This window comes from Helicoverpa armigera, chromosome 14 (assembly GCF_030705265.1).
Source record: "Helicoverpa armigera isolate CAAS_96S chromosome 14, ASM3070526v1, whole genome shotgun sequence".
In the NCBI taxonomy this organism is placed as follows: Eukaryota; Metazoa; Arthropoda; class Insecta; order Lepidoptera; family Noctuidae; genus Helicoverpa; species Helicoverpa armigera.
Genome location: NC_087133.1, coordinates 10165871 through 10193012, shown reverse-complemented (window position 1 = coordinate 10193012; position 27142 = coordinate 10165871). Strand labels below are relative to the sequence as shown.

At 39.0% G+C, this 27142-nt stretch overlaps 3 protein-coding genes across 3 annotated transcripts in view; 2 read left to right on the top strand and 1 right to left on the bottom strand.

Annotated features, from left to right (window-relative positions):
- Positions 1-1863: 1863 nt before the first annotated feature.
- LOC110375344 (uncharacterized) lies at positions 1864-4842 on the top strand. The gene is made up of 3 exons (XM_021333420.3): positions 1864-2427; positions 2793-3075; positions 3670-4842. The coding sequence occupies exons 1-3, from the start codon at positions 2263-2265 to the stop codon at positions 4461-4463; spliced, it is 1242 nt and encodes a 413-aa protein (XP_021189095.1). The 5' UTR covers positions 1864-2262; the 3' UTR covers positions 4464-4842.
- Positions 4843-5380: 538 nt separating this feature from the next.
- On the top strand, positions 5381-16503 carry LOC110375319 (E3 ubiquitin-protein ligase RNFT2). The gene is made up of 6 exons (XM_021333394.3): positions 5381-5740; positions 5981-6322; positions 11919-12073; positions 12406-12673; positions 12973-13188; positions 13543-16503. Exons 1-6 carry the CDS (start codon positions 5546-5548, stop codon positions 13774-13776), a joined length of 1410 nt encoding a protein of 469 aa, XP_021189069.1. The 5' UTR covers positions 5381-5545; the 3' UTR covers positions 13777-16503.
- Positions 16504-16869: 366 nt separating this feature from the next.
- LOC110375329 (E3 ubiquitin-protein ligase RNF19A) overlaps positions 16870-27142 on the bottom strand; it is a 57657-nt gene continuing 47384 nt past the window's right edge. Inside the window, exons 4-8 of the mRNA XM_049837056.2 lie at positions 19805-19919; positions 19065-19252; positions 18572-18713; positions 17948-18393; positions 16870-17785 (exon numbers count right to left, since the gene is read on the bottom strand). Of these exons, the coding sequence (XP_049693013.2) occupies positions 17391-17785; positions 17948-18393; positions 18572-18713; positions 19065-19252; positions 19805-19919 (1286 nt within the window). The 3' untranslated portion in view covers positions 16870-17390. The remainder of the gene's footprint in view (positions 17786-17947; positions 18394-18571; positions 18714-19064; positions 19253-19804; positions 19920-27142) is intronic.

The window sequence follows — 27142 nt, the reverse complement described above, 5'->3', positions numbered from 1 at the left end:
TGACATCTGTTTCGAATGAGACGCAGTTTTGAATACTGAGATTTTGGAAATTAGAGAAATTATAAACATGCCTCTCACGGCTTGTGTTTTCATTATTGAATAAGTTTATAAATAGCGGTACTTTGGTTTCTTTATTATCGTTCGGTTGTATCTTCGGCATTCTCATCGAGCGACGGTTATTATTACCATATTAAAAGAAAAATCATTGTTTATTGTGTAAACCCATGGGAACTTATTCGCACACTCGGTTATAAAGTAGTCTTATCATCAACATCCTTCAACGAAATATTTTTTCAAATCAGACTAGTGACTAGTGACTAGACTTAACAAAGGAACAAACTCTTCATTTAAAAATATTATACAGTAGATTTTAAAGCAAGAACAATAACTATTTTTGCTATAAATCAATCATGCGTCCCAAATAACTCTGTTACATTTACGGAACCCAATCTTGCGGGTCTGTAAATTTATCAGAGTAATAGTTCGTATGCGCTGTTATTTATAACAGCTTTTGCTCGAGTTCCGCATTCAGCATTTATCAGCTTTAGTCTCTCGATGAGGAAGAATTGTTAACACATTGATTGTTGATTCCTTTTAACCGTGTCGTGTCATAGCGAGGTGCAACCGAGTTTTAGGCTGGAAGTAGACCGAATATCAGTGGTTATACAGTTTTTGGCACCGTACGAAATACCCCCTTTTTTACTTGTGACATCACACTTATTTCTTCTTTTCATTTACTTTCTCTATGTATCCCTATAATTATATAGGTAGGTACCTACTCGATATACACTCCACATGTACTCCTTCCTTTAAACTCCTCCCCTACATGCTCCCTGATGTAATGATGTAACCATATCGGATGGATATTCGCGCAATCCACTTTGCCATAACCATGAAGGACTGTTTTTCTTTAGAAAATACCGAACTGCAAATCCTACAGTAAATACAGTACGAACTCCCCCCTGACAAAAGGCGGAAGTAGCCGCCGAACGCTTCCTGCTACAGTTCTTAGACCATATTGCAACTACGTACAGATACCGGCACGGATATTGGGCTCTCGGCGGAAGAGTGGGGATCGCTTTGCGCTCCCGTACGCATAAGGCAGTAAATCGCTTCTGCGCAGGTGAAGGTCATGGCTCGATATCCGTGCCGATAACTGTAGTGACTACCTCATGATTGATTAGCTCATGCTCCAATTTTTGTAATTAGTTTAACAAACAAACATATATACATACATATAGATTAATAAACACATTACCCACTTTTGCGGCGCTGCAGTCGGGTAAAAAGATAATTAATTACCGACTTGGTGTTAAGGAATATTTTCTTCCAGCTTTCGAAGTGATGGCTTTTCAGGGTCTGTCAGTTTTGTTTTGTTATAAAAGGGAGTTAATTGCAGGAAATAAATAGCCAAATAGATAAATGCTTTACGTTATTGTTTGTGCTACCGTACCATCGCATCGGTACCACGTGCGTATTCGGTAAATGTATGGTGCATAACACTTTTTTTTTATGACGTCAAAAATCATCAAATGACCCCTCCCGCTGTGGGTTAGCAGCGGCGAGGGAATGTCAGACTCTTCTGACTAAAAACCGTCGTGTTCCGTCGACTCGTAGGCCTTTCATGTGCCAGGGCCGCGGTATCTCTTTCGAACAACCCGCAGCCCCGGCAGATGGTGTATAACACTTAAATTAATGTTTTGTTAAATGGTAATCACTTCCTTCCCTAAGAATCTATAGAGATTATTAGTAGGCATGTAGTTAACTCCAATCTTAGAAATAGGTGAACATTTGCAAAACGGACCTAAGAAACTTTAAACATTTTGACATTTTGTAAAAAAAATAAGAAATCTGTCATTTAGATAAGCTGAAGCTGTCCGAATCCCTGAATGGATATTTGTTATCCCTGAAGATTACACAACTAAGGAACCACTATATGCATTATGTTGATTCATGATTGAGCGGTGGGTGACACGACACGATATGGGAGTCCCGATGAATAATTGAGGCACTCGTAGACACACGCATGCGCGAGACGCCGGCAAAGCGAGACGTAGCCCCAGGCGGCGTATCTATTCGAGCTCAGTGCACCGAAACTGCTACCCCAGTATGAAGTAATATTTTTTGCTACGCTCGAATGTTTCGCGTCGATTTTACGTACAACAAGCGTTGCAGACTCAGAAATGTGCAAAGCCGCCGCGGTATAAGTACGCAGAGATAGTATTTGTCGCTGTAATTCTTGTGGCGAGTAAGTAGTGCAGGATGCAAGCCGGGGGCCCGGACAGTGCGGCGGTCTCTGAAGCCCCCAGCAGCGGCAGCGAGGACTCGGACTGCGAGCCCGGACCGGAGGCCGATGCGGATGCCGCTCTCACCGAGGAGTGGGCCCGGGAACTGTTAGCCGGCGCGGGCGTGGTCGCTCCTAACGAGGTTTACTTGCATTACTTATCTTTATTTACAGTTCATTTCTAGTTATTTACTCTCAGATTTTAATCTATTTATATTTTAGTGAGTAAAACTGGTACTCGGTCCGTAACTTTTCTTGGATAATAGAAATGATTGAAATTTTATGTTCTCAGTAGAGCATGATAATAGTTTACGTGATAAAAAAAAACTATAACTCAAATACTTTCAGGCGGTAAATCATTAAGAGAAAATCCTACGCTATAATTTATTTTGTAGGCACCCAAAAGTAGACTTGTTTAATGAATGTTGATGAATTTATCCTCATTATTTCGATTACATAGCCAAGTAAACAAGGTGCACACAATAAACTTTTTTTTATATTGTCTCAGGTACATGTGGAGTCCCGCGCGGGTGTTGCTGGAGCTCTCAGTCGCGTGCTGGCTGTAACAGTCTGCTACGAGAGCAATGGCGAACGCCGGTCTCTGCCACTCGTCGTCAAGCTGCCACCACGGGACCCCTTCGGACGACTGTTCGTGGCTGAAGCACAATTCGACACCAGAGAGATCCTATTCTACACGGAGCTAGCACCAGCTCTCAACAAACTCGCCGAAGAAGCTCTGGGCCCCGGACAAGGCCTACCTGTACCAAGATGCGTGAAAGCCAGGCTACCTGGTTAGTATTCTATCATATGCTTCAATTTGTAAATACAGTTCCAATATTGTTATATCTATTCTTCATTCATTTGTATGCATCGCGTGTGTCGAATCTCCAGTCAATGACTCAAGCATTTATTTTTGTCTCCTCAAGGCCTTGTTAGACTGTGAAGTGTCTCAAATGTAGGCATTTGATCACTACAGTATGTGCGAAATATTTTCATACGTGATTCACGGTAGTCATACGTCACATATGTGGTCTTATGTGCCTACAAGTAAACATGCCTAATAAGTAATGAAGAGACTGGCCAATCTAAACAATTTGCCAAGTTACATTTTTTATGACCGCACCACTTGACTTTTCACCTTTGCGCGTCACATGCGACATTCCCGACCCCTTTCCTCCCAGCTCCCCTCTCGCCTGTGTGACCTGTTTCTAGGTTTCATTTTTCATAGGTTCGGAAATTGGGTCAAGCTTTTCAGCTGCGCCTGTATGCTCAGGCTTTGGCGGAAATGAAAAACTGCGCTTGTAAATCTCCTGTTCATTAATTTATTAGTAGTCTTAAATACTCAACTGTATGGCAACTTTTAAGATATTTTACTTTCATTTCAGACGAAATTGGAGGAGACAGCGAGCTTGTACTAGAAGATGTGACGTCAGTTGGCTACGAAGCCGCTGACTTCGCTGAAGGTCTGACTGAAGAGCGGGCAAGATCAGCGCTCTACGCTGCTGCAAGACTTCACGCGCTTTCCCTCGCACTGCGGGATAGAGAAGGACCTTTGGATCAGAGATTTGATTTTCTGTTCCCATGTGAACGAGCTGCGGCGGGATATTTGCGCCTCGTGCGACGAGGACTGCCACAACTTGAAGCATTTTTACGAGGACGACCAGACTGTGTTGAGGAAGCAGCCGCTGTTTCGGCCCTAAGTGCCCGCGCTCCTTCCTTGCTCGGGACGTTACTGAGACCTGCTGAACCAGCACCACTTGCACATGCCGACTTTTGGAGTGGAAATCTCTTATTTAGAGAAAAGGAAGGTGTGAGTGAATGTATAGCCCTTGACTGGCAAATGGTTTCTCTGGGGAGACCAATGGATGACGTTGCATTGTTACTTCTTTCTTCTTTGACACCGGAACTGCGGAGATCGGTTGGTGACTCACTGATAGAAGAGTATGGAGATAGGTTGGAAGCGGAGTGTGCAAGATTGGGGGCTACTTCTGCTGGTGTCACGGTGAGACGTGGCTTAAGGCCGGATTGGCCGAGAGCAGCACTCAGAGCACTATTGCTGTGTGCTGGAAGTGTTGATGTTGCATTAGGAGAGCCGAGGGCTGAGAGACGTCTGTTGGAAGCGGTCCGAGATTTACATTCGCAAGGTGTTCTTGCTTTAAGACCAGATAATGAAGCGTGAGAGCTATCAAACGTGTGCCAAGAGCGTGCTGAGTATTTGAAATCAACCGTTCATTACTTAACAATGCAGTCCAATCACATAGTGTATTTATAATTTTAATTCGGAATATTTTAAGCACAAATTACACTTGTTTCATGTGTGTAATGACATTATTATTCGTCTTAGTTAACAACGATCGGATTCTACGGAGACGCCCGTGACCCGAGCCGCGCGCCGGTAGCGGAGTGATGCCTAAACAAAGACTGAATTTACGTATATCTACATCGTGCGTACATGTATCGTACCTACAGTAGGTGTTAATTGCTCATCGTATCAAAAGCTAGAAATTCATTGCGGTCTATTGACTATTATTTAAAAACAAATAAATTATTGACAGTAAGACTTTTGTTTTTTTCGTAATCCCTTTTCAAATATTCGTTAAGAACAATAATAGTAAGTACTAGCTATTTCTCATGGATCCACCCGAATTCTACCATTCTTTCAACAGCCTTCACCATCAACCATGAATCAATGTCATGAACGAAAACAATTCTACATTCATTTGGAGACGCAATATAGGTACAGGGGGTGCAAAGTTTGTATGAAAGTTCTCAGTACCTCAATGTCACAAAGGAAGTTGCGTGTAAAAGCTAAATAGGGTATAATGAAAATAGAGATTAATTTCATAATAATTATCATATCAGCCTATTGCTGAACGCTACGTACGCTGCCCCCAATTAGCACTGACAACTCCCTATAAAACTGTACCTACACCTGGTGAAGACGGGTTATCCACTTCCACCAGCTGCCACAGTAGGAGGAGAGAGCTAGAGTAACATAATAGATTAAAACCCTTCATCATTTATATCAGTACACTTTTTTGTAGAAGGCAAAGACAAAACCGTTTCTGAACTGTGTATTGTTTGTAATAATAAATTTGCCAGTCAGTGTCTACACTTTCAGAACGAAATTCAAAACGTCAGTTACGATAATATGTCAAAATAGTTGACCTTCGTACGATATGCTCATAAATATTTGGAAATGTTAAATTTTTCTTCAGGATTTTATATTAGAACACTTTTATAGTGATTTAGTTTACAGTGATGGCTCAACCAAATCAGGTGACAGTCGATATAGAGGACGACGAGCCAGCAGAGGCTGCGCCGCGTCACAATGCACTACACAGGCTCGATTCAGTTTCCAGACCAACAGTTCCGAATAGAAATAACCTGGGCCTCGGAGATCGCCTCAACAGTGTATTCAGAGAAATCAGACCACTCGTAGAAAATGCCCGTATGGTACGTAATAATTTATTCTAAACAATGATTGATTGTTGTGATGCAATAGACAGCAACCAAAAAATGTTAGCCTTGGTGATGTTTTTTATACGATTACGCCGCAATAACAAAACGTTTTAATGAACACCATAGGACCATCTTTATAAGGTTAATTGTGTTTATTTAATAGCTATTGAATTATGTTGATATTTCATAACATTAAACTCTGTATAGAAGTAAATCATTTCTCTTTTTCAACAGGGCAATAACGCACGGCTGTCCCTGCCCACATGGTTGCCGAGGAACACGCCGGGCACACATCAGATTGTAGATCTTGGTGCTCAAAGGCCACAGAGCTCTATAGCTCATGTAAACTTAGGGCCAAATGCTCAAACTTACATTGTAAATGAACGGGGAACACCGCCTGCTCACCGGTCACAGTCTACCAGCCACGGGATGAGCAACAGTGCTTCCAATGACTCCAACTTGTCGGAACAGGAGCAAGAACACCCGGAGATCAATGTGTCGGTGAATCCGGCCAACAATAACAACATACATGACAATGCGGATAATGATAGTCAAAGTGAAGATGGAACACAACAGGTAAGAATATTGCAAAATAGTTTTTCAGGACATTATTATTTATATGGATCTTATGGTTGCTTCCATTTCATCATCATCATCCTGTGAGCCTTTTCCCAACTATGTTGGGGTCGGCTTCCAGTCTAACCGGATTCAGCTGAGTACCAGTGCTTTACAAGAAGTGACTGCCTATCTGACCTCCTCAACCCAGTTACCCGGGCAACCCAATACCCTTCCATCCTGCTTCCATTTATTATCATCAGCAACCACATAATATGAAAAATAAAAGTAAAAGAAAAGCAATTTCAAGTATTATCTAGTTAGTTATCAAGCAGCAACTGTAGCAAAATTATGTGAATACATTTTTCAATTTTATAGAAGGAAAAAATCTTTCACATTGGCATAATTTTAGCACATAGTAGGTACTGCATTGTTACTCATAAATACCCACACAGAAATAAAACCTATTTTATTTTGTCATGCCAAATATTTTGTGACAGTGGCATGACAAGTAATGATAACAGGAAGTGTTTCATGTGTTTATTATTATATGTAGCTCAAAGATTCTTTGAAGTTAGTTAATATGATATGCCTAGCTTTGTTAGCTAAATAAAATAAACAATGTGATTTATAAGTGCAAAGAAGGCTCTATGAAGCTTATGTAAACAAGAGATTAAAGACTATGTGAGTAAGATTATGTTAATCAAGTCATTGCATTCTTACCCCCGCACTCAGAGACTACTTAAGTTAAGATTACTTAAGTCACTCCTTAGTGACAGATTCTCATAGAAATTCTGCGCTAAGGAACAGCTTAAGTAACCATTAAATGTCTCTGAGTGTGTCCATTAAACTATCTTAATATTGAATTGTCTGTACATTACTGAGGCGTGAACCAATTTCTATATTACTATAACAAAACAATAGCCACTTTATCTTTGAGTACACTTACAGTTGGACAGCATAAATATGATGCAACTAAATAATAATTAAGCAATGACTAATGAAACATGTTTATATGTAGGTCAGCGGCGGCCCTAGAAATTGCGAGGCTACGTGCGGCAGGTCTATGCGAGGCCCTTTGTCGGTTTGTTCCCACTAGTTCTACTGCTTAGTTCTACCGTAGAACTAATGGGAACTTTTTTTCCCACTAGTTCTACTATATGAGATGTAACAAAATAGTAGAACTAGTGGGAATTATGGTTTTTATTGGTATTCCCACTAGTTCCACTGAACATTGACAGTAGAACTAATGGGACATAATTTTGTTCTACTAGACAGAAGAAGTACAGTCGACGGCCTAGTTGTGATTTTTTTCAGAGCTCAATATGGATAGCAGTCAGAATAACTTAGATTTTTTTCATGAATTTCAACAAAAATCAAATGTTTTTCTTTAGAAAAGTACTAGGACAGCAGAAATGAAGAGGAGCTAGTAAATCTTTTTTGTTCATCTAATTTTATAACACCTCTGTGGTGGTGTTTAAAAATCAGACATTGATAAAAAAAACACGCTTTAAAAAGTTAGTTTAATGTGAGTGTTGTGTTGGAAACTAACAGTCTTTTTCAAAAAGTTAAACATCTGTTGAACACTTGTCTAAGTAAAGTGTGGCTACAAAAGGGACTTTAGTTCAACGTCATAATTTGTAAAAAAAAATGATAAGTGTTCAACAGATGTTTAATTTTTTTTTTTGTAATTTTTTAAAGCGTGTTTTTAATCTATTATTTTTATTTGTTTTTTTTTTTGTCTTATTCATAGGGCTGCAATTCAAACAGTCAATCAGCAAGTATTTTTAAATAATTTCAATAATACATGAATTTTGTATAATTTAATGTAGTATTGAAAATGAATATCAATATCTGATTGTTAAACAACACCACAGAGGTGTTATAAAATTAGATGAACAAAAGGATTAACTAGCTCCTCTTTATTTCTGCTGCCCTAGTACTTTTATAAATAAAAACATTTGATTTTTGCTGAAAGTTATGAAAAAAATCTAAGTTTTTCTGACTGCTATCGATTTTGAGCTCTGAAAAAAATCACAACTACAGATTACCGGACACGGCGAGATATCACCCAGGCCGTCGACTGTACTTCTTCTGTTTAGTAGAACAAAATGTCCCATTAGTTCTACTGTCAATGTTCAGTGGAACTAGTGGGAATACCAATAAAAAACATAATTCCCACTAGTTCTACTATTTTGTTACATCTCATATAGTAGAACTAGTGGGAAAAAAAGTTCCCATTAGTTCTACGGTAGAACTAAGCAGTAGAACTAGTGGGAACAAACCCCTTTGTCCTACGTGAAAAGTATGTGTTGCGAGCTGGTGTTCTAATTTAGCTAATCGTCATGTTTGAGGAGAAATGCTCAAGTTAAACAAATTACTAAATTTTTATTTTTACTACAGTTTATATTTAACGCTTAGCTTGCGACTTTTCTTAAGACTTCTTAAATCTTTAATTAAAGCAGAATAATCGAATGAATGAGCAACGTCATTTTCGATCGAAAGAATAGCAAGGGCTGAAAGTCGATCTTGTGTCATCGAATTCCTTAAACATGTTTTAATAATTTTAAACCTCGAAACTGCTTTTTCGATATTATTATTTTATTATTCGAATTCTCAAGACTATTTCGGTAGTGGGATAAATGACCCAAGCGCCCCCTATGTATTGAAAGATTGTGTCTTGAGTAGTTCGAACGTCGTAAATAAGAAAGTTCATACGGAAACTAGGAGTTATTTTCTTGTTAATAAAAGGACTTAAAAGCGGCGCTACCTTCTAGGTTTGGCTAAAAAAGGATGTAACGAAAGGAAATAATAAAACAAGTGGAAAATAAAGCACCCGCGAGCGTAGCGAGCGCGCACATTTTTTGGCTTGTGGTCACTAAAGCACCTAGATTTGTAAAACAATCAACAGTGCTAGGTGAAGTCGCGAGCGTAGCGAGCGCGAAAATTTTTGAGTTTTGGGACATAAAAGTACTCTAATCAAGTTAGAAGGAAAGGTACTGGCAAGTGAACAGCCGCGAGCGTAGCGAGCTCGATTTTTTTTAAATTATTTGTTTAAAGACTCTCAAATTAAACTCGGAATTAAGCACAAATAAAAAGAATCCGTGACTGAATCGAGAGCCAGTTGTTTTTGTTACTTTGGTGTTCCAACTTTTTGTTGAATTGAGGACTCAAAAAGTAAACGCAGAATGAATTAGAAATAAAGAAAAATGCACATTTTTTTTCTTGGACCCGATATATATATGTTTTTTTTTATATTAGCGTGGGTTGTAGCGCGAGGCCCCCCCCAAGCGCGAGGCCCTGTGCGATGGCACAGTTCGCACACCCCTAGGGCCGCCACTGATGTAGGTATTTCTTCAATCAGACCTTTGATTTTTTCTACAATTTTATACATAACTTGGGACTTGGCGTAGCTCCATGATAAATAATTCAACTATAAATGACGAATATAGTAGAAGGAAATAAAAGCAGGGAGAGGGAATATTTTGCCAAAACATTGGGAATCTTAATTCTCCTTTTGATTTAATAACAATTAAATGTTTCAACTTAAGGTACCTTATAGTCTCGCGGTTAGTACGCAATGCGTCGTTTAGGAATGCCTCGGTATCCTTAACCGTTTTATAATGACGACAGAATATACGACCGTGCATACATACATTCTAGATCTCAGTTGACGAAACGCCTACCCAGTTGGCAAATTGTGCGTGATAGTAAACTTATAATATAGTTCAGTCAAACAGGTATTTCCCATTGGGTGCCAAGGACAAGGCTTTCTAGGGCTGTTGAAGATTTATAGAGCCTTACAAAACCCAATCGTCAGGCTAGTCCAGGCTTTCAGGGCACTGTAAACAAAACACAATCGTTTTTGTAGATATGCTTCTCAAAAAAAAAATTGAGAATCGAATCTACAAAAGCGATATATCAACATCATCATCTACAATAGGGACATTTTCCCCTAAGTGGGTAGTACAGTTTTAGTTAACGTAGGTCATAGGCCTTCATATAAAAGTTCGTCGTCGCCAACGCGAGCGGTATAATGGCGCTACTATAAAACCACCTTTCAATGTTTGTTATCATTGTTGACGTCAGAATTCCACGAACTCATTAGAAAGCTAATTTGCAAAAGTTTGCCTTTATTTCTTAGAAATCTGGGTCTCAAAAACGTATGGCGTGGTTTAGTAGTTGATACTTCGCTGAAGCCAAAAGGTTATTCATTACGCTTAATTTTAGTTTAGGTCCATACGTCAGACAGAATCTAGATACTAATATTAGAAAGCTGAAGAGATTGCTTTTTTGAACGCGCTAATATCAGGAGCTCCCGGTAGGATTTGAAAAAATCTTTCAGTGTTAGATAGGCCATTTATCGAGGAACCTTAAAGCTATTTTTTATGCCAGTGCGTGAAGTAGTTTCCACGGGACGCGGGCGAAACCGCTGGCAGAAACTGGTATGAATATACATAAATCTCACAGGTACTAATGCCCGTTATTTATTTGTTAGCAGTATGAATAGGAACAATAAGCATTAATACTTTATTCAAGACAATACTCGAGCCCCTAGCGGTATGATAACAAAAGGGTTTTAATTAAAGTTTAGCTTTCATTGAGCATGGATAGCGTAGCCAGTGGTTGTTCGTAATTTTCATGGATATCATTACTGAATAGGTACTGAATAAAATCATGGTGGGTGTTACATTTCGTGTTTTATGGTGATTTATTACATTTATGAGTGTAAAGTGTAGTAATAAAATTACTGAACTGCTAGACTAACGTGCTGTATCGTTCCTTTCAAAAGTTGACGTACCATTTTACAGTCGTTCTTAGGCCGTTACTCCTCCTACCAGAGGGTGTGCGTGAAACTTTGTTGTTGACCTATAGAATTAAAGTCTGATATATGTATATAAATACTTTTCCTTGATAATGTTCACCTTTGAAGTAAGAAGGTCTCGAAATAAGAATGTGTTATCGAAAGTACCTACTCCTGTTTATCCTCATTCAGAATCATTCGTTCAAAGTATGGATACTAAATTGCCCTTTTGGTTCTTTGTTGAACTTACCAGTGTAGACGACGAAACTTTATAAATCGGTAAACTTACGTGATGTCGTGCGGCTAATCGTTCTGTTTTCTTTCGTCTAACTTTCTTTGAATATTTTTATGGCTTACACGAGCCCCTTTCGCATGCATCTAAACAATATCGCGCCTAAAAACACATGACGCCATTCAGTAATGTGGCTGTGACATAGCTCGGCGGATCGATATTTTTTTACCGTAATTAGATATCAATAAAAGTTAACGAGGTACTGAACTGTTTGCGTTACGTTTTGTTTGAGGTTTTTTACACAAGGAAAATGGATTGTAGGTACGATTAAACAAACAGAAAAATACATTTTCAGTAGTTTTGTTTACCTGTGTACGTAGGTAGGTAGGTACATACCTGGTAGAGTAATTTTTGATACCTATTTTTTGCATTCATTTGTCTTAGAAAATTATTTTCTTTTACCAACAAAGAAAATCACAAAACTGCGCGGCAACAAAACTGATGCAGATTTTCCCGCGTATTTAACGTAACCGCCATAATGTCGTGCATATTTAACGCGGGAATTTCCCTCGCTGTTCCAGGTGGTCGACGTTCGGGCGACACTGAACTTACTTCTACGATACGCACCGTTTTACTTCTTGCTGTTCATCAAATTCATGTACGACAGTCGAGAAGGCATCTTCACGTTTATTATACTGTTCTGCACGTTCACACACAGCAACAGTCTTGTTAGGAGGTAAGTGGAACTTTTTTGTGTCATTTTATTTGAAAACATCACGCTTTGATTCATTCGAGTGATGCCAGCCGTGTGAAAGGCCAACACGCTATGAGTGCTAATGCTCATGTCTGCTTAACTGCCGTAATATAAAGACTCTGTTGGGAAACTAAGCATATGTCTTAATTTTTGAGCTTATTTGTAGCAATATTTACAGTCGTTAAAAATAACCATTCCTATAATTCACGAGTCCATTTGAAAAATGTTTATTATAGAATCGTGTTATGTATGTTGCCACACCAAAAAAAAACCACAGATAATTTTACCAACTAAAACCTTCACACAACTTTCAGAGAACATGGAAAACAGATGCACCGGAGCATACTAGCGTTATTCAGCGAGCTAGTCTTCACTTCCAGTTGCATAGTCATAGTGCATTTCCTCTTCGGCCATGGCAAGTTGTTACCCAACGTGGTCATGTTTCCCGGATATACGGAGCTTGATGTATGGGAACTGTTGTGGCTGGTGGTCCTCACTGACTTGATAGTCAAGATTATTACTGTGGATATCAAGATATTGGTCACCATGATGCCGGCGTTTATATTGCCGTTTCAGAAGAGGGTGAGTGTTTTTTAAAAGAATTGTGTTGTTCTTCTTGCAAATCTTCTAAATAAGAAAGAAGAAAATTCTTGTAAATAATATGTACCTGGCCTTGTAAGTCTTGATTCAAATCGCTTCAGTATCCATAATTCTCTCAAACTTCTTTTTTATACGGGGGACTATGTTAGATGAAAATAAATTATATACCCTAAAAAGTTTATTACTCCAAAAGTATTACTTAGGTACTCAAATTAACAATTATGTACATATTTTATTTCATTTGGGGTGCCCATCTAAAACAAAAATTTACATCTTTGCAGGGTAAAGTATACCTATTCACGGAGGCGGTCTCCCAGCTATACCGCTCGCTACTCACCATACAGCCGTGGATATTCTACCTGATGCAGTCGTACGAGGGCTCCGAGAAGATGGTGGGCATGTTCCTAACTTCCGTGTATGTCATCGCGAAGGTCATTGAGGTGCTAGTCCGGTTGAGACTGTTTAAGAATGCTACGTGGACCTTGTTACAGAGCGTGGTGAGTTTACTCAAAGTGTTTTTTTTTTAAACGGTTTTATTTAGCTCACCCCGTTTGTTTTATTATTTTTTTGTACTGTAATTATGTTCTCTTCGCAGATCGCAGATTAGGGGAGAAAAGTATATAGATGTCCTAAGTCATGTGGTATTTTTCACTTAATTCATTTAAATTGGAATATCGTTAAAGATGTTAATATAACAACAATTATTTGCACTCTTTAATTTAAATTTATATAATTAAGAAAAGAGTAGTTTGAGCTTCAGTTGTCGGATATTGGTTAATGATTCAATCACCACATTATCTGATATAACTTTTTGTAGCAACTCTCTAAAATATAAATATTTTTATCCTCAGAATCTCGGCACAAAACCAACATGTGAGCAGCTCCTTTCCGCCGGCGATTCCTGTCCCATTTGCCACGACGACTACTCGACACCAGTCCGATTAGGCTGCAGTCACATCTTCTGCGAACTGTGTATCTCTGCCTGGCTCGACAGGGAACATACCTGCCCACTGTGCAGGGCTAAGGTAGCTGATGAACCCACCTGGAGAGATGGATCCACCACGTACGATTTTCAACTCTATTAACCGGTTTAGTTGGGAGGTTGTGACCAATTTTGAGTGTAGCTCTGCAACTCCGCCTGGTAATATTGGATGGGAGGATTGCACAATTCTGAATTTGGCGATTTTTCAAAATAGAAATTATTATTGGTATATTGTGTATCGCCAAACTTATTGTCACCTTACGGGACTGTTTCACCTATGTATGTAAAATATTGGGTCCCTATTCAAAATTACAATAACAGCTGCAATAATTTAAAAGTGCTCTACATCTTTGTTAATGATCAAAATTGCGTGTGTACTCGAAAATTCAAGCTATGCTAGCCTCCAATGAAAAATATACATCTTTGACGCTTCACGATTCCTTCTTTCAGCCAATCAGATGGTGCATAAGAAACCGACTTTTCAAGACCTGTAATGGTCACTTGGGGTTTATCGTTATGTATTTTCAACTATGTATCGTCTTCTGGGTCTGTCACATAGATGTATTGGTCTCATTCAATGAAGTTCTTATTTAAATCCGATTAAATAAGGTGCTTTCGACATCCTAAAATGTTTGTGACAGGCCTAAAGCTAAGTTCGTTGAATATTTTATACCTTTGGATGTTGGATGTATGAAGATTCGTCTGTGTGAGTCGTTAAATGTGTGCTCTTTGACATTAGGGTAAAATTGTTGAAGGTCTTAGTTGTTCTAATACTTACTAAGTTCGTAAGTGCTTGTTACCAAATTGCTGTGTTTGTGTGTCTGTCTGGTGATCTTTGTTACTTGTCAAAAACTGTTCGACAGCTAGATTTCTACTTTTAAATTACTTTAAGAAAAGTAGGTTGTTAAATAAACTCTAACATTCTGTATTTAACGTGTATAAGTTCTAAATATTAGCCGTTTCATTACGTTTAAGTCCTAGACTTATTAAAATGAGACTCAAATTTTAAGAGATTATTCAGGCCTAAAAGTAAAGTTAGTCTCTTTACGAACTTCTATTATTTATGTACATAGTGTAAGTACATCAATCATAGCGGCAACCATTTATTTTTTATTTCTTTATAGTTATAATTTTATATATTATAGATAATGTAAATAGGAAATAAATATTTAAACTAAATCATGATATTAAAATAATTACATAATTCAATATTTGTACAAGAAATTACATAAATGAATGTAACAGCTACTAGTATAACTGATAATTCTATCGGTCGTCCACTAAGCGTGAAGGATTTTCAACTTTGTTGGTTTAACACAACTACATAAATAAAATATTTATTTAAAATAGTGTTCAATTTAATTGTTGTATCAAATAACGTGCTTTTAGCCCATATAATATGCTTTTAATAATATCTAAGAATGACATAAGCCAAATAGTGTAGCGTACAAAAATGACTACTACATGACTATTCCATTTTGTATTGTAAATAACATAACTTTAAGTTACATTAATAAGCGTAATGTGATAATTAAGATCAGCCGCAAAATGTGTGTATGAAATGAATTTTGGATACTCTGGCTTAGGACAAAATAAACAAATCTTTGTATTAACAATATTCAAGTATATTCAAGATCTAGTAGAATATTATCATGGCATTTAAATAAATCAAAAGCAGCTGAATTCGCGTCATGTTTCCAATTTTTGAGTGATTTGACAATATGGTAAAAATTATGAAAAAAATAATTAGGTGTTAACTTTTTGGCCTCTGTTTCTTCACTAGATTATTATCTTCTATCTATATAGAGTATTTAATTATTGTTTTTTTTTCTTGTAGAGAGATTAAAGTTAGGACACAGTGGTCTCTACAAAAAGCCCCTAAAAAAATCTTTCCGCTGCAATGCGAAAATTGTTGTCACTTCTTTATACTCCTCTCATCGTACTTTCTTCGTAATAATCTTATAAGTGGCGGAACGGAGTGTCTTCGGTCTTTAGGCGTATATAAAAATTCACGAGCTGTTATTGCGTCCTTTCATATTTCACCTTAAAATTACGTATTGACATTCCACACCTTGTTATCGCATTATTTTTTTAAATAATTATTGTAATGTACTAAAATAAGATTATCTACTGGCTTAGTTCTGCATTGAGAATCATAGCTACGTAAAACCTAATATTTGGTTTAGGATTACTTAGTTTATTTAGCGTTAATTCTCAATTCAGAAATCGGCCTTATATTAAATTGATTCTAGAAGCGTTCTGTTGAATTTTTGAAATATGAATAAAAGGTGTTAAGGTTATTTGATTTCAATGCTATTTACAGACGAAACGTTTTAGTCAAGCTTGTGGTGAGCATTATGTCCAGTTGGTCGAAAATCAATTGGATTCCTTCCCTTTGTGTAAGGGCTTGTTCAGATAGAATGCACTCCAACGACCAATAAAGTCGCAAATAAGCTTTAAAAAATGCGTGCAGGTTACGTAGATTTTGAAAGGGATTCAGAAAGCTGCAGTTGCATTTTATCTGAGTACGTCCTTCCATCACTATTGTTATGGGACAATACAGTGTATCGTATGTCTAATAATGTACAGAATATATAACCATTTGTAACTTTAATAGATTTTAAAATATTCAATGCCGCTCGGCAGAGCATTCTCTCTTTACTCTTATTTTTAAAAGAATGAGTTTTAAATTCATTGTGATGAAAATTGGAATTGTATAAGGATGTACAGGTTTGTTTGAAAATGTTTAGTTTATAATGCGAGTGCCTACGTGTAGGCGAGACATTACGTTATAGCAGTTGATGAGTTAATAAAATATTATGCAAATCAATTATTGCAGTTGTTTTATTAGATTTTTGATTTGGCTAAGGCATTTGATACAGTCTCTAACCCTAAGTTATTAAAATAAATGGAAAGTTATCTGTATTAGAGACAAGCGGCAGAGCTGTTACGAAGCTATCTGATAGATCGCAAAAAATCTATGAGGCGTTTGGTAATAAACTACCCGTAGAGTATGGAATTCCCCAGGGAAGCATTCTATGACCGTTACTTTTTTTGTGTATGTTTATGATAAGTACGAGCTAGACCTTGCAGTTTAGATGGCAAATTATTGATATTGGCAGATGATACTGTTCCATGATCACACGAATAATGATTGTATATTTGCGGTGTAATATGTTTTAAAGAAAAAAACAGATAAATTTAAATCACATTTTAATCATAGTTTACACTTTATAGATTCACATAACATAATTATTATCGCTTAAGATTACTTTTCGCCTACAAACGTGAAAAATTAAATAATTTAGATCATTAATAGTAATTATTATTCAAAGTATCACAAATATTGGATAGAGTAACACTGCTCTGAAAGCGCGAAGCATCTATCGTATGTCTAGGAGTGCCGCCTCCCAGGATCGCTATCGTGGACTCCGGTCATTATTCAACTTCGAAACTCGCTACATTTATCAAATAATTAAATCACAGAGTCGCTTCAAAGTACTAGATAATCACACGCGATTGGCACAAATCTTTAAATCAAAGTCGGGATGAGGACTCGCGCCGGACGGACAAGTGCGAATACATAGCGCGCCGCGCACTTCCAATACGGACGTACATCGTACTGTAAACCATCAAAATATATAGCAGGGTCGGCCTCGCGCACTATCGTCTCAGGGGCTCGACCTTTGGCAACGCGGCCGGCGGCGGCGAGCGGCACTACGCGTCGCCGTGCGGCGGCACCGCGGGCGGCACGTGCGGCGCGGCGGGCGCCAGTGGCGGGGAGCGGGCGCGGGTCTCGCACACGCCGCTGAGCTCCAGCGCGCCGCCCGCGGGGGCGCCGGGGCCCGTGCCGGCCTCCAGGTCGGCGGGCGGCACGGCGGACCCGTACAGGAACAGGCTGCGCAGGCGAGCCGAGCGGGACGACGTGGACGGCAGGTCGTCGGGCCAGCTAGCGGCGCTCGTATTGTCCGACGCGGCCACGTCCGCCGTCACCTCCAGTCGGTGTGCGGCGGGGGAGTGTGTCTCGTGTCCGCCCAGAGACCCAGCCAGGGCCGCCAGTGACGGAGCACGTACCTCCGCGTGGTGAGATCCTGCTGATAGAGATGCGTCACCTGTGAACAAGAATATAATTATAATAGCTGCTACAAGACATCCTTCAACGTCAATACAACCCACCCAAGAAAAGAATATTTTAATACTCCGCAGAAAAGGGTCGGAAGGATGTGGTCTTTTAAAATAAAAAAATAAAAATTGAAAAGCATGAAAATCTTTACCTATACTGGGTTCAAGTCGTCTCGAAGCGGCGTCCTGATCAGGCGCATGGTCCCGTTCATCATCAAAATGCGCGGCGGCGGGTGGCGGGGGTCCTCCCGCGCAACCACCAGCTCGACACAGCGACACTGGCACCACTCCGTATACGTAGAACAGTAGGATTGGAACTCCGATGCCGACGGCTAAGCCAGCGACGAGGGGGGATACTAGTAGTGCAGCGGCCACGGCGGCGGCGACGGCGGCGCGGCGGCGGGCGGGCGGGGCCCGGCGCAGGCGGCGATGGGCCCGGCGGCCCGCCCACAGCGGCAGGCCCACCAGCAGCGCGGGCAGCGCCACGCCCGCCACCACGGCGATGCCGAGCGGTGCGCCCGCCAGCGTGCCCAGCTGCCAGAGTAGCTTCTTTTTGCGTGACCACGGCTTCTTGCCCCAGAACGTGCAGCCGCTGGGACTGGAAACAACAAAAAAATTCTTAGGTTAGGTAAAGTCATTAAATGAATTCTTGCTCCCAAATAGCTTTGTTTAGTTTCCAACTATTTATTTTTATAAAGTGCATACGACAATCAGCCATGATCGTCGACCCAGTTTATATTTTTGGGCTGACGGTTTTGGATGACGGGGTTACTCACCTCAAATAATGTAAGTCTGAGACCTCCTTCATACACAGCCAGCAGAACTCGGCGCCGCAGACGCAGCACACCATATGGTTGCACGAACCATCTTCCACCTTCACTATTAGTACTGAACACCGGGGACATGGCTTCACATCACCTAGAAAACAAAATGCATCTATGTATTATTTTTTCCACATCATAGAATGACTTTCTATACTTTTGATTCGAACTTCCCGTAATGAGGATCCAGCCTGAGATACCAGGAAAGTGGTACCATTCTTTATCAAAACAAAGACTAAGGTAATGAAAATATGATGGGTTAAATGAAAAATAATTATTAGCCTGGTAGAATCTGATGTTTTCTCTAATTTCAAAAAGTGGTCCGGTCTTTTAGTGTTAGATAGCCGATATTTCGTGGAAGGACAGGTATTCATTCGGATTTCCGAAGTTCCCAGAGGTTGCGGATGATATTAGTCGTAGCTCGTAGGTAATCAGATCATCAACATACCATGATCGATATCAGCGTGCGAGGGTTGCGGCGCCCGCGGCGGCGGCGCCCGGCTGCGTCGCGCCGCGTCGCACGTCTGCGTCGGGTGCCACGCCGCCTTGCAGTGGTAGCAGAACGACGCGCCGCAGCCGGGGGCCAGGCACGTCAGCTTAGGACACGATGCGCAACCCGTCGCCACCACCGCGAAACTACATACAAGAGGACAACGAATATGGTAAAAAAAATTGTTTAAAAAACTAAAAAACACGCCTTTTGTTAAGTTTCTTAGCTAGTCATGTATTGTCATTAGAACTCAGAGCGTGTGCAAAATTTCATCCTAATCGAAGGCCAGAAAGTGGGTCAAACTAGGATGCCAAGATTTTCTTACATTCATAGATACAAGTGAAGCTAATATAAGCGTGTTATATAGAAACAAAATCACGATGGGTGGAAAAGGTGATTCCTGTATTGATATTACATACACATAAAAGTGATTCAAATTTTAAAGAACCGTTGAACAATTATGTCTTGCCTGGTCCCAGACAAAAACTATGTGAATGAAAGACAATCGGATAAAAACATTGGATAGCATCACTCGCAGTGCAGGATTGAGTGCAAATTCCTGTCTTCTGATTAAGGACTTAAGTATTTTTCAAAGCGTTCCTTGAGAGCCACTTCGCATACAGGAAATGTATTGTTCAGCACATCTATTACTAAGCCTTATATCAAGTATATCAAGTAGGTACTGAAAGGTATTTCACCTGCAATCGGGCGCGGGACACCACCGAGTATCAGGGTCGGCGGCTAACGCGCGCCGCACGGAGAACTCTTCATATTTGTCGTAAAGTACCGGGTTGTCTACGATGCGACGGACATCTGGAACAAGCCAATTGTATCATTAGTATATATTCATTATATGACATGTCATCGACACGAAAGATGAAGAAGAAACATATATTTTTGAATAAACGCAGCTTCTGCCAAAACCTGTTGCTTAGGGAAACTGTTTTTAACCCCCGACGCAAAAACGACGGGGTGTTATAAGTTTGACGTGTCTGTGTGTGTGTGTGTGTGTGTGTGTGTGTGTGTGTATGTGGCATCGTAGCTCCCAAACGGATGATCCGATTGTGATGCGGTTTTTTTTGTTCAAAAGGTATGTCAGTCGGGAGTGTTCTTAGCTATGTTTGGTGGAAATCGGTTCAGGTCTTCAAGGTCATCAGCTCGTTTGCTAGATGTGATAGGAATGTGACACGCTCAGTTTACTTGCAAGTATATGTGGGATCTGAAATTTGAAACACTAATGTCTTTTGGAACCACTGAGCTGGTCTGCTGTTAGGACACGAAGGTAGGAGACGTAACCCTGAACTGCCTTTTAGTAAACCCATCGAGTTTGGGCTCGTTGAATTTGTCTTGACGAGTTCTCTTCATGTTTCTGATTGACGAGAACCTGATGCTGGAAATGGGATGTGGCAGATGAAACCCTGGAATGCCAGAATGAAACGGATAAAGCGATTTATATTTTTGCTGAAAATCTAGAATGTCCAAGGTTAATCTTTATTGTTTCTCAATCTGTGCTATTCTCCCAGAGCCAGTTTGTCATTAAACAGCTTCCTTTGGCCTAGATCGCATATAGCTACCCCATCTTAAGATAAAATAAATTAAATGAAAGAAGGAAAAATTAAGGAGCTCCTTTAAAAAGCATGAAATAAAATTAAATTATAAATTTAAAAAAACCCCCGACCCAAAAAAAGTACGCAATAATTATGACAAAAGGTTAAAAACGCTAAACCCTATAAAAAGCAAAAAATAACTTTTAACACTACGTAAACTAAATTTTGTCGTGTCGGGGGACCGCTTTTTACCTTCATAAATCTATACATATAATAAATCTGTAGAAAGTGATTGTTTGTTCGGGATTCACGTAAAATCTACGAATTTAATGCAGACAATGCTTATATACAAAAGTTCTACGTAACTTGGGGTATTACTTAGGCTTTGTTTCATCGAAATCGGTTCACTCTATCAAAAGATATGATTAATTTAGTGAATTCAAGATGTAAAATATTACGACACGCAATCTGTTTGACAAAACAGTACAGGTTAAAGTAGCTCCATCTATGGTAAATAAAATACATCAAGAAGCGAGGTGGTAAATAACAATGAATTACCATTTACATTCTTTATATACTATTATTTCAATAGATGGAGTTGTGTATTTTCCGTAATTCACCATATTTGAACACGTAGTGTAATTTTTCGATAGACATTTCAATAGTGATTGTCAGTTTGCCGTGCCACATCAAAATCCAACTATAATTATTACCTTGATGAAAGGAAAGTTAATAGATCTCAGCCAAATTTAAAACGGTGCCATCTAAATTATTTTTTGAACATTATGTCAAAAATGATGACTTTAGTGGAACAATTAATTATAATTTAAAGTTACAGATGGAGTTCATATCAGGATTTTTTCATAAACATAGTTTAGCTTATCTTACACTAATGTGGTGGCCTTAAACAAATTACTTTGAGTGAGTAGTATTATTTTTTCTGATGCAAAATATGAAAACTTAATCCTAGAAGAAATCAGGATCTATCTCTCGCAAGCGCTGCTAAGCGTGAGATAATGTAGGCTTCTGTAGCTTTAAAAACCAGCCCAGATACAAAGTGCAGATAAGAAATGGGAGCTGCCTTATCGCGTCTGAAAACGTACAAAATACGCGTCGCATACCAGAGACATGCTTACTTTCAACTTCCGATCGCAATTAATACACTGTTCACGATTACGAACAATCTCAGTTAGACCCGAGCCATGTCTAAAAAAACACCTTTTATATAAAACTACGTTTGATATCATTCAATTACAAAGACAGAATTGTTCTCTGTTGCAAATCCTATCCACCTATATCCTATCCTAATCCAGAATGCATTGCAGGTGTGCATTGCACAAAAACCAACGGTATCCTATTCGAGAAGTCAAAAGAGTTGACCTGCCAACGTCAGCTTCTGCGCTAAGCAAGTGTTCTTAATAGTACCATCAGAATTACATTCATCGTTGAATGAGGGAATAAATTTTCAGAAACCACAATAACAGTAGGAGCCAAAGCGTATTATCGCTTCATAGAGCTCTGATTGGCCCCAGGTGACCAAGTCAGGTCTGATTTGTTCGTTCATCAGATCTTTGAAAGTGTTTCGGTGGATACTTACTGTCGTCCTGTTTACGCAAGAGCGAAATTTTCCCAGTGTGCGGTAGTGACGCACAGTATACAACACTTATGTTTCTTTTGATTTGCTGGCTCCACCAAGAAATGACAAATTGCGAGCGTACATTTTGAAAATCTTGGCAAAACTGCAGGTTTCAAGTACGAACACATGAAGTGGACTCTCACAGATACGTACATTTTGCCTATTCGTGAACTAATGCAAACATTTCGGTGGAGTCCCGGCTTAGGCCACCACATTAGGCGTGCGCGATCCTCGGGAGTGTGAGTAGCGCGGGCGCCGCGCGTGCGTCGCGAGCGCGTTGCGTGAGCGTCGCGTTTTGCTGCCCTGCGGCATTTGTAGCGCGCTCGCGGCGCGCACGCGCCGCTCTCCTTGACGTTTAACTGCTAAGGCGTTTAGCGGGCGGCGGGGATAGCGGGCGAAGGGGTAAGAACGCAACTCGAGCGCCGCGTGCTCGCCTCGAGCGCGTCGCTTGCACTCTTCACACATGCCGCAGGGCAGCAAAACGCGATGTTCACGCAGCGCGCTCGCGACGCCCGCGCTACTCACACCCGAGGATCGCGCACGCCTAATGTGGGGTCAGCCTTACCATAGTGAGTAAGTGAAACTATCCTACCCTATGCGCCTGCTGATGATGATGACTCATTTCATCATCCATCCAGCTATTCCCCAACTATGTTGGTGTTGGCTTCCAGTCGGCGAATCTGTTCGAGTACCAATATTTTGCTTGGAGCGACTACCTATCTGATCTCTTCAATCCAGTCACATTACAAGACATTATCCATGGTAAGACTGACAGACTTTCTGGCTTCTGATTAGTCACAGCAGCTGCAGAAAATGTACAAATGACAGCTTTGTCAGACTCAAAGCATGTAGACATAGATTATAGCTGTTTCCTGTGAAAATTACTTACGCACTATACGTAATAATTTTCCAAATTGGCTGACTAGATCCAGAGATATTCACAACGTCACAAACTTTACTTCTTTTGTTTAGATAAATGGTCACATCCACAACACAACCTTGATCATTGAATCTATGCGACTGCTAAGTGCTAATCCTAATTATACTGTCACGTGAAAGAATGCACTTACGGGATAAGTAGTATTTTGACGATTCTATATTGCCCACGCAGACGAAGTTGCGGGCAACAGCTAGTACTTACATAAATCAAATGATACCTACCTAATTACAACATTCGTTTAAAAAAAAAACACGTATCTAAAGTAATGAATTAGAGCGGTCCCTGACACGACAAAATTTAGTTTACGTAGTGTTAAAAGTTATTTTTTGCTTTTTATAGGGTTTAGCGTTTTTAACCTTTTGTCATAATTATTGCGTACTTTTTTTTTCCCACAAATTAATTTATTACGGAATCAAGTCTGCTTGAAACAAAAAAAAAAGAGACAAAGTTCTCTAAGATTCGTGTGATTTTCGTTCTTTTGAATGCCGATAATGATAGGTTCAGAACGTCCCTCAAGATTTCAAGTGATAAAAAAATTAAAGAGCAAAGTTGGTTTACTAAACTTGCTGAGTGCCTCTATGAACAAACAAAGCATTTTACACATAGTCATCCGCTCACCACGCTCTGCACAGTGCATGTGTGCGGTTAAAAGGAAATGTCGCCATTATGTCATCTCCTCACGTAATCAGTGCACTAGTTTGAGAATGCGGCTGTGTCGCAGTTCAGCGCGCTACATCAACTTTTGACATTTACGTAACAAGCTTCTTCTGTAACAGTTACTATCTAGGAGTTAGTTCAAACTGTTGAGCGAGCGGACTGATCATGTCACATGTTCAACAATATTAGGTGTGACCTAGTTATCAAACAACCCTATTCGAAGTTTCTGGAATACAGACTATCGATTCCCGTTTATTCTGGGAATACTGCGATAGTGGCATTGACTGTAGAATATATTTCAGCAAAAAGCTTTTATATTAGTTCAATGTTCAACTTTCACCCTTTATTTTAAACAGAAACCTTATAATTACCGATTAATTACAACTCAATAAACCCTTTGATTTTCAATTTAACGTTAAATCGAAGCCTCAGAATTGCGTCTTAAATTAATTTCTAGCTTGAGACTTGTAAACTCGGCCAATAAAAATGAATTGCGTAGCTTTGAGCTAACAGCAATATTTCAATAAAAACTGAAAGAAATCTGATGAATTAGAAAGCGATGAATGTCCGTTCATTAGTCTTTAAAACATTTGGAAAGTTCCACAGGAAAAAATTGTGGGCGTAGTGTAAACACTTCCTTGTGGTGGTAATTATTATCATTTGCTACGAATTAAGCTGAGATAGACATCGAAACATATTTTTGGTAAATAAATGGTATCTCGATTCTCTACGACACGTGTACTCTCTGTGATTAATTCCCTTTAGTGCTTTAGATATTAGTGTTGGCAGTGTCGCTGTGGAATTCTCAATCAAGAGCTAATTCCAAGTTTGTAATTCCACCGAAATCGATTTCGTACTTCTCTGGGTATTATCGGCTTCATGCAAGATTTTGCGATCTAAAATCTTCTGCTTTTTATTCATCATGCTTATTTAGAACAACTAATATGTATAACTCATTTCATTTCATTTCAATGTAAACTTGGTTACGTATACAATATTAATTACAGCAAAACAATCTTTTTATTGTAATATAATATTTATTTACTAAACCAAAGCACGGCTCCGGTGGTCTTTTAAGAACTTACTAGAGTAGAATTTTAAATAGGTCCTTTAAGGAAAATCCTGCAATGATGTTGATCTCAGTATGATATGCGACGGTCGATACGTACGTCAACAATTACGTTAAGCAATTATAAAGTACTATAAACACATCTTGCGACACTCACTTGACACAGAAACACTTTTTATGACTCGTCAGCCTTTTCCTTTAATATTCCGATAATTATATCGTTCTCGGAACTGTTATTATAAGTTACGGTTGTATTATCATAACTGGAAGTGTCAAGCTTTATGCTTTGTGGTATAAAATGGTGTATTAACCGTACATGTAAGACATAGTTGCTAGGTGTACCGTTAATAGCGGTATAAATATTTCTTTAGAGTTTAGATCTTAAACTGCTAAGTGGCTTGCTAATTCGTGTTTGTTTGTTAGCATGTATTTACTCTTCAGTGGTATGCGACATATTTGACCATACTATTTATATGCGTTTTAAAAGTACTGCTTTCAACCAATCATTTTCAGGTACAATGATTTCCTTTTACTCAGGTACCAAGACAAAAATCTACACCCTTTATCAGAACCTTAACTACCTATGTACAGGTAACTAAATAAAGACACACTTTAATACGCATTTGTAACGCCTACTTAAATGGCACAATAAGTATTGTAACTGACTGTTAGGCTGCACGATCACGACCGATAAATCGGTGACAGATTTTTTGTAGGAGACAAATAGAACACACGACACAACAAAAAATTAGCAACAGTTCAATCCTATAAAAAGTCGGTCAGAAAATCCTAATTAGATAGTTTTACGACAAAAGTTTCAAAAAATGTCTTATCCGTTCGTGGTTGTACAGTTATGCATCACCATCACAAAATGCAGGTCGTCTGCAAACGCTCTTACGTAAATTCAATAGCGCCATGTTATGAAACATAATCTTATGATCCTTCAGTCTAGAATTTCAATTTGCGAATCGCGACTGCATATATGATGGCGTCGCTGTTGCATACATAAGTACGGCTATGACGTAAAGGGAAAACCTAAAGGGATACATAAGTGTTATGTTGAGCTAGTAATAGGTATACCTATGTAGCTGTCAGTAGTGAGCTGCAGATTTTTACTGAACGCGGTTTGTAGTAAGTAGTACTGATACTGCGGATTCCAATAACCTATCGTCGATTTGCGATTAAAGCGTGTTTGATAGTTTATGTTAAAACTCAGGATCGCAAAACAATGGACAGATAAATTATTGAAATCTCCATTACCTAGCAATGCCTTTGATGTAGAGTAGGTTACAATAATTATGTATTTTGTACTTTCCAGAAGACAATGCAATATCAAATAAATTATTATTGCCTGTATGCTAAACACAAGTACTACGGAATTAATTTTAATTAGCAAAGACTATTTCCGTGCGAATTAAAAAGTTTTCGATAACACTTCAAAATTATTTCGCTCTTATTTCATATCGTTATCGAAAACATGATTAAATTACAGTTACAATATTTTCCTTATGCAATATATTCTAATATACCTATGTTATTTACCTAGCAGCTTAAGTACTACTTTATAGATAAGTTTGTCTTCCGATATTACCAAATACCGTACCGTAGTTTTAGAACAAACTAACTAGACACCGTGTTACAATGTAAAGACAGTGATTTCACTCTAAGTTCGTCAGGAATGGTGTCAAAGTTCCCCAACTATGCGAATTAGTGGCCCCCAACTTATATTGCAGAGATTTGTAGGAAACCGCGAGATCTCAAACAATGTTACAAAATTCATTTCGCCGGCTTTTGTTTGGCTCACAATGTAAGACGGATCATACATGCTAAATATGTAATATATTCGAGAACTTTATGATATAGCTATGATCGACTAAAGGCCTTTATGTGAAAAGAATTATTCGTGTGTTAAGGATATTGAGAATAACTAATCGAGTGGAATGAAGAGATAGCTGAATTTTATACGCAGATATATTATAATGGAACTTGTTTCTTAACTCTCCTTGTAATTCATAATTCTGAGTCACCGGGTAGATTGAATTCGCATGAGGCAATTTTTGATTAAAAATTGCAATAATGTGTCATCATAAGTGGACATTTTGAAGAATCCAAGATTGACGTCATTATACCGCAATCATAGGTGAATAATTTAAAATAAAAGTTAATAAAAAAAGCTTTATTTCTTGG

What these genes read in the sequence shown, in the direction of transcription:
- LOC110375344 (XM_021333420.3), top strand. Translation starts at nt 2,263, where the DNA reads ATGCAAGCCGGGGGCCCGGACAGTGCGGCGGTCTCTGAAGCCCCCAGC. An exon ending in GCGTGGTCGCTCCTAACGAG is followed by an intron (nt 2,428 to 2,792) that starts GTTTACTTGCAT and finishes ATATTGTCTCAG; the next exon opens with GTACATGTGGAGTCCCGCGC. An exon ending in CGTGAAAGCCAGGCTACCTG is followed by an intron (nt 3,076 to 3,669) that starts GTTAGTATTCTA and finishes CTTTCATTTCAG; the next exon opens with ACGAAATTGGAGGAGACAGC.
- LOC110375319 (XM_021333394.3), top strand. Translation starts at nt 5,546, where the DNA reads ATGGCTCAACCAAATCAGGTGACAGTCGATATAGAGGACGACGAGCCA. An exon ending in GTGAAGATGGAACACAACAG is followed by an intron (nt 6,323 to 11,918) that starts GTAAGAATATTG and finishes TCGCTGTTCCAG; the next exon opens with GTGGTCGACGTTCGGGCGAC. An exon ending in AGCAACAGTCTTGTTAGGAG is followed by an intron (nt 12,074 to 12,405) that starts GTAAGTGGAACT and finishes CACAACTTTCAG; the next exon opens with AGAACATGGAAAACAGATGC.